The 12628-nt window shown below is 40.0% G+C and overlaps 1 protein-coding gene and 1 long non-coding RNA gene across 2 annotated transcripts in view; one reads left to right on the top strand and one right to left on the bottom strand.

The window, feature by feature from the left end:
* LOC109269983 (uncharacterized) overlaps positions 1–12628 on the top strand; it is a 95264-nt gene that overhangs the window by 59684 nt on the left and 22952 nt on the right. The gene's annotated exons all lie outside the window — the stretch shown is intronic.
* The window catches only part of MUSK (muscle associated receptor tyrosine kinase), a 96440-nt gene that overhangs the window by 69480 nt on the left and 14332 nt on the right, over positions 1–12628 (bottom strand). Inside the window, exons 3-5 of the mRNA XM_019454224.2 lie at positions 10786–10937; positions 5816–5943; positions 4411–4552 (exon numbers count right to left, since the gene is read on the bottom strand). Of these exons, the coding sequence (XP_019309769.1) occupies positions 4411–4552; positions 5816–5943; positions 10786–10937 (422 nt within the window). The remainder of the gene's footprint in view (positions 1–4410; positions 4553–5815; positions 5944–10785; positions 10938–12628) is intronic.

The following is a 12628-nucleotide window of genomic DNA, read 5'->3' as shown; positions in this document are numbered from 1 at the left end:
TAAAAAATGTGGTGGTTTTCTCCCTCACACCTGCAGTGCAGAGACAGACAAGCCTCTTCATTGCCTTTCTGTCATCAAATAGAATTTTTCTGATCCATCTTTTTTACTTGTGTGATTCTAACCTTTATAGAAGGTTCCCAGTGCTAACCTCCACTTTCCAGGGGCCCAAGACCTTGTCTCCTGTTCCTTTAAGAGTCTTAAAATCAATATTCTAAGTTATAGATATGGGCACCTGTGTCATTACCTCCAGGACGATGCAGAACCAGCTCATGAGCTTAATGCTGTGTTTTTTCTATTCCTATTCATTCCTGGCCTTTGGACATTTAATTTTATTCTTGTGGATTGTATGACTAACCCAGCATTTCTGGGTGTTCATAGTAGGAAGACGTTTATGTTATCTTGTCTGTCATATTGCTGACGCTGTAAGTGTCTAATGCTAGATTTGTATTTTTGGTACATAAAGATAATTCGCTGCTGTAACCATTCTCTTGCAATAATTCCCAAATCCTTTGCCCTATTGTCCTCCCTGGTAAACTCCACAATGGTGTCTTGCCTTTGGATGTGCCATTCTCCTTTTTCTGAACTTCTGCTTTCTCTGCCCCTCCACATTCACGGTCCCATTCTTTGCTAAAACTTTCATGTTACCTAGGAGTCCTAGTTCCCCTTGTGAGTCATCTCTCTCATACCCCACAGCTATTTTAAAATCTTTCCACTCTCCTCAGCCCTCCACCCCCCTTTACAGAAGTATTTTCAGAGGATAAACTTACTTTCTACTTCCTACAGGAAATAGAAACCAACAGAGCTTTCTCATATTCCATCCACCAAACCCATTAACTCGTTTATACTGGAATACACCCCTTTCTCCTTCCTATTACAAGGAAGGAAGTTCCTTCTTCCTAAGTGTGGTGATCATATAATTTATTATTGAAGCCTGGATACTTTTGAAAGTAAAAGGAGGACTCTATTAATAATTATGCCAGGACAACAGGTGTGAACCAGAACTGTCCTGGGCAAACTGGGACAAGTGATCACCCTCTGTCTATGGTTTATCACTCTACTTGTCCCCTGAATGTGCTGTTTTTGCCTTCTCAAGCACCACATTCCCTTGAATATTCCACCTCTCTCCTTTATGTTCAAGTGTCCTTTTCTCGGAGGCTCTTCTCATTCCTATTTTAACATTTTCAGTATTTTTTAATATTTTAGTCTTTTTAAAAAAGAAAGCTTGTGGGGCGCCTGGGTGGCTCAGTTGGTTAAGCGCCAACTTTGGCTCAGGTCATGATCTCGCGGTTCGTGAGTTCGAGCCCCGCATCGAGCTCTGTGCTCACAGCTCAGAGGCTAGAGCTCACTTCAGATTCTGTGTCTCCCTCTCTCTCTGCTCCTTCCCCACTTGTGCTCTGTCTCTCTCTGTCTCTCAAAAATAAATAAACATTAAAAAAAATTTTTAAAGAGAAATCTTGCCAAGCAACATTACCTGTAAACCATATATACCTCTATTCCTGCTCACCTTTTTGCCTTTTCTCTTTTCTCTGCCAAGTTCATTGAAAAATTTGTTGACCCCCACTGTCTCTTTTTTTCAGTTCCCATTCTCCATCATTTACAGAATTTTGGCTTTTTCTCTCGCCCCTGTTCTGACTCTGCTCTTGGCAACGTCACATGTGGTTATCTGTTCTCTGATAGAACAGACGGTATTCAGCATTAATCAATCTCTTAGACACGTCTGTGAGTTAGTTGTCCTCTCTTTTCCTCAGTTTCGTAGAATGGCACAATGATAGGACCTTCCTCACCGACTGTTAGTGAGGATTAAATAAAGCGATCCACGTGAGCATCTAGCATTTTAAAATGTTAGCCTTCCCGTGGCTCACCTTTTGGAAAGACGTCCATGTTCGGCTGTGCGTGAGTGAGATGGTTTCATTAGTAAATTTGTATGTCACTGTTTGAACCTTTTAAGACAGGACAGAAATGTGGAATTTCTTCATGTTGCCATCCCAGACATCCAGCAGACTGAGAATGGCAATCTGGAAAGGGAGCTTTACTTTTGGGTTGAAGGGTGTTTGATGTTTGTTATGGCAGCTAAGATTGAGTGAGCATGCTCCACCAAGCCCATGATTGGTATGCTCCTCATTAGAAGCTGGCAGCATTGAGTGCCATCGTGCAGTTCTCATTTTAATTTGGTCGAGCGAATTTTCAGAGGTACTGACACAGTACATAACGAATGTTCATCTGCCTCACCGGCTATGGCCTGGCTTTATCTTCAGTTCTGTTGCCTAGTTAGTAGGCATTTACAGACACTTTTGGGGTTGGGCCAGTTGCATTTCAGTTGGTTTTTCACCTGTTCTGAATTGTAGGTTAAATTGGCCTTTCCTTTAAATAGATCACATCTGCATTATATCTTGTGGAAATGCCCAAACTGTTTCTTGAAGTGGAAACCAACCTTTCGAGCTTCAAGAGAAGCTACACAGATTTGTTACAATTTTTATGTTCTAGTAGTAATAATTATAATTGATGCCATTTATTGAATGCTTATTATGTACCAGCAACCGTGCTAAGCATGCCACGAATTTTCACATATATTAGCTGCTTTAATAGGGACTCAAATGGAATAAAAATAGATATGTGCTAAAACGATCATCTTACTGTTAGAGTGACTTTAAATGATATTATGAGCTCTCAATATTAGCAAGTTTAATAGAAACCTCTCTGTCTATTAACTGTTAAGGCGATGAGCATGACCACTTAAATGTTAAGAAGAAAGAAGATAGTATTTAGTTTTACTGATAGGTGTGATGCAAAATTAAGTGACAAGGTAAGGCCAAGCTATGTAACGGACTCCAACTAATTGTGATTGTGTTAATTTTCCCTAGGTCACTGCTAAAGCAAACAATTTCAATATCTATGAAGACAGGGACCCAAACTATCAGAATTCTATGTTATAATACAAAGGGCTTATATTTAATGTCTTAAAGAGGAAAATCTTTATGATATTCTATACAAATGGATAACATTCATTCTGTGTCATTCCACATACAGTTCAAGGAAATACTGAATCCAGGCAGATAGTCAATGTGTCTGAATGTAGGTATGTTTATTTTTCACTGAATAAGTCACATCAACTGGTTATAGCATACTGAGCTTTAAATACCATTGCTAATGCAGAAGACACTAAATTATAGCAACTATGCCGAGAATACATCTTTTTTACGTCTGACAGTCATTATTCCTATCGTCCTCATTCTTTTCTATGAGAAGTTAATAGAAACTCTATGAGCAATTGATGCAATGACATAATAGACATGTCACCTCAACTGGAAGCAAATGTGGGAAGTAAGATTATTAATGCTGTGAGAGAATGGCCTAGCTAGGAAATAAAAATAGTCTAAAAGCTAATAGAAAAGTGCATGATGGAGAAGGAAGAGACGTGAGCTTAAATGAGTAGGAAGAAATCAAAGTAAGCCATGGGGAGCTCTCAGAGTCTCTCCCCATTGAGCTATAATTTGGGCTAGTGTGTGACAGTCCAAACACTTTATCAATCACATTAGAGAAAAGCAGAAAAATAGGCGATGATTCTTACAGTCAACATCTACTGAGTGTTTACAAAAGGCCAGGCACTGTGCTAGATACCGTCAACACCTTATCTCACTGACAACTCCTAACAACTCTACTTTACAGATGAGAAAAGTAGGAGGGGTTCTATAGCATAGACCAGGAGGAGCTGGGGAGAGTTTTATATTTGTTTTGTTTACCCAGCACAGGCATGCTGGTAGTTTCTATTTGTAAGCAAAATGTGATGCAGTTTTAGTGGGTAGAGCGCCGAGCCCTATCTGCATTATGATTTCTCAGTGAAGACCTTGCCAACCAGTTGCTGAATTGGTTGACTTTAAAAGAACATTTTAAAACATTGAAACTAGTTTGGCAAGGGAACTTCATAGGGCTAGGAACATTTTTAGTCAGACATTTGGAGTCAGTATTGTATTCTTTTTCAACCCTTTGTGATAGAATACAATCTGAAGTTACTTATTTTCTTTTGATGTTTTAAAAAGTCATGTCTCTGTGCTGAAAGAGATAAAAGGAGGCTTTTCAAATTCATAAGCAAGGGAGAATTGTCCAAGCCAGACCGAAGTTCTGAACTGGTGTTCTACTGTTTTAGTATCTTAGTGAATTTAGTCTGGTTTTGTTAAAAATTACCAGTGACTGTGGGCAGTAGATGGGATATGACCTATTATACTGGTGAACACTTCGTTCTCTTTTCAGTTTTTCTTTCCATAGTTTTGAACTTATGGTGTCGTATGAGGAACAGTGGACGGGACTGGTCTACCCACATCTCTGCCTTTGCAAGCTAGCAGTCCAGCCGTCAGAGTAGAATGGGCGGGTCCCTCGAACAGCACCAGAATGGGAAGGAATGCAACTCCTTACCCTCAACTTCCAGCTTCACCAATTTGGAATATGCCGTCCCGAGGCTGTTTTTTGCCACACACCGATAATGTCCTGCATCTTCCTTTTGCACATTATGAATCCTTAAACTCCCAGATTCAAGAACTGCAATGCGGGAATTCTCCTGCCAGGGATAGGGACATGAATTTTAAAACATCCATGGCTTTATCAAGGATACATGTGCCTTATTTCATCAGGTCATTATCATCGCTGCTAGCATCAAAAGCATCATTTGAACATTTGGCATTTATTTTGTATAACATACTGTATTAAATGACACAGTATAAGATTACCTAAACGAAGCTTAACAATGGTTCTATAATATATAGTTTATTTTCACTGTCTTTCATCATATGAGGACAGTAGGCTTACTTGATTTCCTAAAAGTTACACCCAAGTCTCTTTGATTCAAAACACTCTATGTGGTATCTTTAGGAAAATATACGTTTTTTGAAAATTGGGAAATTCTACAAATAATTAAAAAAAAGATGGTCTTGGAAGTTAAAATACCACATTTACCTTTGGAGACTCTAAATTCAGTCTCATACAAAAATTCCTACTTTTTTATTGTAGGAAACCCACTGATATTTATAAGAAAAGGAAAGTCAGAAAATTACCTAGGCTACCTTAAACAGTTTCACGTTATTTGTCTTATGTCAAGTGAAACCAAGCTAACTGATTTTATACTTCATTCCAGTTGACGGACGCATGTCAACACCTGTGTATTCTGTGTGGAATATTCTGAGCAGAGTAGGATGAAAAACCTCACTGCGTTCACAGTTAGTAGGTGACAGTAATGACACAGTGTCATGATTTCCCAGTAAACGTAGGTATGAGATTCCAAAGCAGTGCAAAACAAACATGTAAGCACTAGGTTTTTAATCTGACTGCTCTGTGACCGAGGAATTTGTCAGGGTGTTAGTTCACTGGTCTTGAGTGTTGCTGTTCTAACTCCACTCCGGAGGTTCTCCCATCCATGCTTCCAAACCTCCTTTCTCTCTCTCCTCCCAGAAGCTGTTTGTCGGGTCTAAAACCTGGATTTTAGTTTCATCTTTTTTGTCACCTGTGTCTCAAAGATTCAATGTTAAAACCCGCGTGAGCGAACCACCCCACCAGCCAACAAAACCCACTCCCGTTGCTTTTGCTTGGCCTCCTTTTTCATCCCTCAAAAGAACTGTTGGTTCCCGTCTCTTTTTTTCCCCTAGCCACCCCCAGTTGGAATGCCTTATAGTTTGTGTGTATGGGAACAGGGATATTTACGTGTGGTTAAAATGTTATAAAAGGGGAAATTTTATTCTAGAAATTTGGACTCACGTAACTGAGTTTGCAAAAAATTGCCCTACTTGAAAATATGTTGTATAGACACGTTTTTGTAATAAGGACTTACCCTGAGAGCACTGTCCCCCTTAATCCATGACACTGATGGTTTGGGATTGCCCATTGTAGTACATGGTAGAACTGCTTTTAGTCCTTCTATGATTTTTACATTTATGGGAGGACGAGTTATTTTCGGTTCTAAAGGGAAATAAAAATTCAAAATTAAAAATGCAATATGGCTGCATTAAGCTTTCTCTTTTCTATTTAGTTTTAAATATCCACTCTAAGAATAATTGATGACATTATAGAATTTATCAAATGCTGAGGGGTTTTTAGCGGGTATCGACAGAAATCATTTTTCAAAGTTTAGGTTATGTCTGTTTTGTTAATATCTTATTTGCAAAACACAAACTCATGAAACATATTAGGAGTTTGAGGTCATAGTATTCTTCACTTTAAAAGATAGTTAATAAAAAGTTGACTAAGTATACTGTCACCATAACAATTCGACGTTATTTAATTCATACCAACAGACATGGAAACATTTGAAGAGACATTTTTGATCTATTTTTCATGTCATTCTCAGTTATGACCTACTTTCCCTTTAGTTTCATCTTACTTTGACCTTTAAATTTTGTGATGAAAAATTAGGTACATTTATCCTCTAGAAAGTAAAGCAGATGTTATTTATATCAGTAATTGGAGAAATTCTGTCATAGAATTTAGGGTAACTGTAGTCTGCAAGACAAACTTTTGTAACTTACTGTGCTGTGAAAGACTCTTAAATTAATTCTTTCAGAAGAAATAGATTATGCCAGCCTCTGTTTATTCTCCAGTAGTAAGATTTCAGAAGTGATTAAATCTAACATGTAGAAGGAATTTACAAAATCAGGATGTCTGTTCTTTTACTACTTGAAGGATTCATATAGAATGAAAACTACATTTATTTCCTTACTAGTCTCGTGTTACAGTTATAAAACAGAGGACTGTCTTTGCAGGAGGGACTACTGAGAAATGGATGCATTCTATTTCTTTTAGGTCATGTGCTGTAATCAGTGTGCTACTTTGACAGAAGAGCATGGAATAAGGACTTTTTTCCTTCTACTTTAATTGTGCGTGTGGGGGTTGATGGGAGTTGGAAGTGATATTTGCAAAGACTTCATGGTCTGATGTCTAATTTAGTGCCATTTAGAATTGGTATGATCTTGCATTGTGACAAACAAAATACAAGACAGGCTTTAAGCATGTTATAGGAAAATATCAACGTTGTCACTTTGCCTGCTATTTAAAGCACACAGCTCTCCTAATCAACAACAGTGAACCCCTACATTTAGATGATGGTGAGGCACCTCAATTGTGAGTGGGGTTGTCACACAGCTGCTGGCAAAAGCTTAGCTTAAAAGTCGATATTCCTATCACATAGTCAAAGAGAGTGTTTTCCATTCCTTCCACTGGTTTCCTTGAAGATCCCTATGGCAGATGTCTTAAGCAGATAACCTTTGTTTAAAGCAGTTAACTCCTATCTTCTCAGTGAAATAGATATCTCGGTCATCTGTTGGGTGAGAAGTGAGAAGAACCCTTTTGGGAAGTTGAACATAAAGTGCACTGGGAATGAGGTGAGCATTGATGTTGAGTCATGGATTCCCCGCTGTCAGGGAACACTCTTCAGGTGAAACCGTGAGCACTGACTAATATGAGCTGGTCATCTGGCTAAAGCGGGATGTTGGACCTTCATGCTGTGCCAGCATGGAACCATTTTCTGATGGGTGACAAGGAATTTGGGAGAGGGAGCTCCTGGGAGTGATCCTTGGATAGCTGGAGTAGTGATGGGACTGGGGGGTCTTAGGCATCTCAGGAAGAAGCTCTGTACCAAGTGTGGGAGCATTCTAAAATGGTAGCACCTGGGATGGCCACACCACCGTATACCCACATGACTGGGTGAGCTTTCCTAAAGAAGAAAAAAAGAGGAGATTTGGGATAGAACCGAAGTAAAGAACATTTAGTGCCAGAGAGAATATGAGAAACTCTCAAAGAAAAGGTAGCAATGAAATACTTAAATGTGCTCTGTCTTTAGAATCAAGCCTTCATTATGTTGCAAAGGAGAACTTTCCAGTTTCCTCACTTGATCTCCTCAAGTAAGGAATGCCTTCTTATGGGCACATCCCTACCCACTTACAGAAGAACCCCCAGACCAGCTTCCCCACAATGTCCCACTAGCCCTACTACATTCCTATTCTGATGAATCTAGGATTTCATTTATAAGTCTGACCAAACATAAAAGATTAATAGAGGTTTGAGAAAAAAAAAAAACAAAACATGAACATAGAAGCAAAGAACTGAAAGAAAATAAAAACTTATGAAGAAAACAGAAATAAAGTAAGGAAAAGAAGACAGAATTTTTTGAGGGAGGGAGGGAGAGAGAGAGAGAGAGAGAGAGAGAGAGAGAAAAGCTGGGCTTACCCAATGGTAAGAAAGGGTTTGAGCTCACCTGATGCGGGGCTCATGATCACCTGATGTGGGACTTTGAACTCACGAACCGTGAGAACATGACTTGAACCCAAGTTAGATGCTTAACCAACTGAGCCACCCAGGCGCCCCAGGAAAAGAGGAATTTTTTTCTTTAAATGCATTAGTGTTATCCTTACAGAGAGGAACAAATATTGCATCATATAACACGTAGAGTTTGCTATGAGGAAAAAAAGGAGCAGAAAAATAATTCCTAGAAATTAAAAACATGGGTTTTTAAGATCAAAAGTACTCAGTGTAAGTGTAGAATAGTAGAATGGTCATATTGAAGACTGAGTTCATGATATAGAAGGAAAAGTTAAAATAAATCTCCAATAAGGTAGAATATCAAGATAGATATGTAGAAAGTATGAGGAGAAAAAAATGGGGTCACGAAAAATGGAAAAAAAAGAGATCTAATATGTACTAATTAAAAATTTAAGGGGCACCTGAGGGTGGCTCAGTGGGTTGAGTGTCCGACTTCAGCTCAGGTCATGATCTCACAGCTTGTGAGTTCAAGCCCCGCGTCCGGCTCTGTGCTGACAGCTTGGAGCCTGGAGCCTGCTTCAGATTCTGTGTCTCCCTCTCTCTCTGCCCCTAACCCACTCACATTCTGTCTCTGTCTCTCTCAAAAATAAATAAACATTAAAAAAATAAAATAAATAAAAAATAAAAATTTAAGAATGAGATAAAGTAAAGAGGAAGAAAAATTAAAATATATACCTCATTTTGAAAAACAAAATCCTTATTTTTGGATTCAGAAGGCCTACCTAAAACTCAGTAGGAATAGTAAGAGAATACATTTAATATATTCCTATGAATGTGAAAATCTTATGAATTCTAGAAATAAAGAGAAAATAGTAATATTTTTAAGAAAGATAAACATTAGATTTACCTTTAGGAATAAGAAAAAGCTTTCTCAGCTGCAGCATAGCGTGTCATATGATAGTGAATAATTGTTTAATAAAAGCTGAGGGAAAAGCCTTTTGAAATTCTTGTCTGTACCTGGACAAGTTTTTATCCTGGAGCAAAGGCAGAGACTTTCAGCGATTCAAAGAATCAGAAAACGTATGCTCAGATTATATATGATCACATGCTCACACTTTGAAAAGAAGCAGCGAACTCAACAAAAACAATGACAACACAGTAGAAAGAAGATATGAGAAATAGTGATGCTAATCAAGAATCACAGCAAAACTTGCAGTAAGGTTTCCGAGTGGAACCGGACCCTGCTGATTCGTATGTGCCAGTATGGCTGTTTTGTGATTTTTGCCCTCAGCAGCGTGATGTCAGAGAGAAGAAAATAAAAGTTACATTATTACAGGGTAGATGATTTGCAAGCAGCTAGTGCCTCCAGCACAGGAGGTCATGAGATCTGAGGGTGCTAAGAGTGCTTAAAGATACACCACCAGGTGCAAGAGAAGACTAAAAGAAGAGAGAACTGAGTAAGTCCCCACGGGGGTCGGTGGAAGGGAGAAAGGAGGAGAATGTGAACATGCGGTGATGGCTCTGCAGAGGGAGTAGGGGAGGGAGGGAGCCTGACTCTGGTTCTTAGCTGAGAAAGAGACAGATGGAGGCACATCATGAGTGTGGGAAAGTGTTTTCTTCTTGGGACAGCGCTGGGAATAGAAGTGTCCGTGTTCTGAGTATGGTATACTGGAGCTTAAGATTTTAAATACGGACCATTTCCTGGGGGTGACAAGGTCATTGATGGGATAGGTTGATAAGAAGTTAAGGCAAATATCACTGGACTTGTGGAGGTCAGGAGCTGTAAGGACAAAGTGGCCAGAGGCTGTTTCATGGTTTGTTAAAAAATCCCTTAGGATGGTGGCAGGAGTAGGGACGGATAGACCGAAAGATATGATAGATAGGAATCAAAGTCTTTGGTAGATATTGGGCGGGGTGGGGGCTGAGGGGGAGTACCTGGAAATGAGTAGGTGACTTGAATAGAGTTACAGGAGAGAATGGTCAGAACGGCACATGCCCTCATGAGAAGATTTTGCACAGCAATATAAAGGTAATGGCTTGAAAGCAGCAATGAGAGCTAGGAGATTGACCGCGAGTCCTTGCTAGCCTTGTAGACAGGAAAGGTGGTGAAAAAGTAGCCTCCAGTGAAGCAGAAAGGCCACTCAAGTTTGAAAAGTCACCCAAGAAAATCAAGTTTGAAATAAGGCAAAAGGGTAGAAGTGTCTGCAAAGAAGTTAGAGATAAAAAGCGTGTCTGGTTGTAACGGAACCGGTTCAAGGGAGCAGGCAGAAGATTTTAGATGGAAGTTCCCTGGTGGAAGGAGTCAAGGTGGAGCAAATAGGGAGCTGTGTCCAGGCAAGGAAACGGGAGAGCCTAGAGAACTGAGGGGCTTGCCTGTAGTTGAGGACAGGAATACATGGTCTAGAATTCACTGCCTCAGGGGTGTGATTTGAACTTGAGCTTGGCTGACTGCCGAGCCTCCAAGCTGTGCTGGAGACTGTTTAGTGCCTGCTTCGGAGTGTACCGAGTCAGCTTTAACATCAAGAGCGGAGGCTCTCTCCCACTCACTCATCTTCACTTGCAGAGCCCCGCAGCTCTCCGCAGCACCCCCCACGCCGTTGTTGGCCGTGCAGCAGTAGACGCCATCGTCGCTGTCTTCCACACTCAGGATGGTGAGGAGCTGCCCGTTCTCGCGAATGCTGTACCGGGTGTCAAAGAGCCTGCAGGTCGCAGACAGAAATGGCAGGTTAGGACCTCCTGTGTGACTTTTTTTTTTTTCAGGCTGTGATTAACTGATCAGTAGCTGACTTGTCAATGGAAGAAGCAGGTTAAAAGCAAAAGGAAACTTGGATGGGTTCTGAATAATAGAATCACCGTTTTTGGTAATATAAAGCTAGCATTACATTCTAAGATTAGAATGCTATGCTCCAATAGATTGGTCCTATGCTCCAATGACCAAAGCACCTGAGTCCTTAAAAAATGCTTTCCGGGGCACCTGGGTGGCTCATCCGACTCTTGACTTTGGCTCAGGTCATGATCTCATGACTGTGAGATCAAGCCCCACGACAGGCTCAGCACAGAGCATGGAGCCTGCTTGGGATTCTCTGTCTCTGTCTCTCTCTCTCCCTGCCCCCCCCCCCATGCTCATTCTCTCTCCCTCTCTCTCTACCCCTTCCATGCTTATTCTCTTTCCCTCTCTACCTTTCTCAAAATTTAAGAAAAAAAAAGTGCCTTCAAAAGGTGATGTCTGTTGATGAGACCAAACATAAAGTTTACTTTATTCAGGAAAGTATATTATTACCAAGGTATATGAGTCTTCTCCCCACAATTACTAGAACGTAACAGCTAGAGAACAAACACACGTACATAAATGTTACCAGTGGGAAGAGTTAAATTCTTAGAGGAGTAACTAACAATTAGCTGAGTATTCATTTATTAAGCATTTGTTGAATGCCTAACAAGTGCCAAGCACAGTTCTACTTCCTTGGAATATAAAAGGAAGCAAAACAGCTTCAAACTGTGAGTGTATGTTTTACATATATTATCTCATTAAATTACATGCTTTTGTCAAGAAAGGAATTAGGGAAACAGAAAAATTTGAGCGGAAGCATCAACATAAAAGTGGGGTTTTATGACCAAATAAAGATTCTTTATGCAAAATGTATACATGAGGCAGAAAAATGCCCCCCACCTCAACCCAGGTCTTAATCCCCTGAACCTGTGAATATGTTACCTTACATGACAAAAGAGATTTTGCAGATGTCAAGGATCTTAAAATAGAGTATCATGGCTTATCCAGATGGGCCCAATGTAATCACAGTGGTCCTTAAAAGATGATAGAGGGAAGCTGAAGGATGATAGGAGATGTGACAGTTGAGGCAGAGGCCAGAGGGCTGTGATTGCTGGCTTTGAAAGTGGAGGAAGGAGACAAGGAAGGCAGGTAGCCTTCTTGAGGCTGGGGGAAGGTGGGAAATCAGATTCTTCTCCGGTGCCACTAGGAAGAATGCAGCCCTGTCAACCCTTGCTTTTCACCTTGAGAGACTGATTTCAGACTTATGACTCCCAGAACTGTAAGATAATCAACCTATATTGTTTTAAGCCACTAAGTTTGTGACACCTTCTTATAGTAGAAATAGGAAACTAAAATGCAAACAAACAGTGGAAAAGGAAGTGGTTTCTTGATGTTCTAATCTCTACAGGTGCCCACCATCACTTCCTGATACTAAAGGGAATAAAAGCATGTAGTAAATTTTGGTCTCTTGTGACTGAGGATAGTATAATCACTGGGTAGTTCACAAAATAACAATAGATAATTGTGGAAAGCCATGATACTCAGTGTCACATAATGTTGTTTTGCTACGTTTTTCGTGGGAAAATACGTACATTGGAATATTTCACATATATACTTGTG

The sequence above is a fragment of the Panthera pardus genome, unplaced genomic scaffold (assembly GCF_024362965.1).
Source record: "Panthera pardus isolate Hobbes unplaced genomic scaffold, ASM2436296v1 HiC_scaffold_20, whole genome shotgun sequence".
NCBI classification, from domain to species: domain Eukaryota; kingdom Metazoa; phylum Chordata; class Mammalia; order Carnivora; family Felidae; genus Panthera; species Panthera pardus.
The sequence above is the reverse complement of the archived record's forward strand: the minus strand, read 5'-3'. Positions and strand labels throughout refer to the sequence as shown.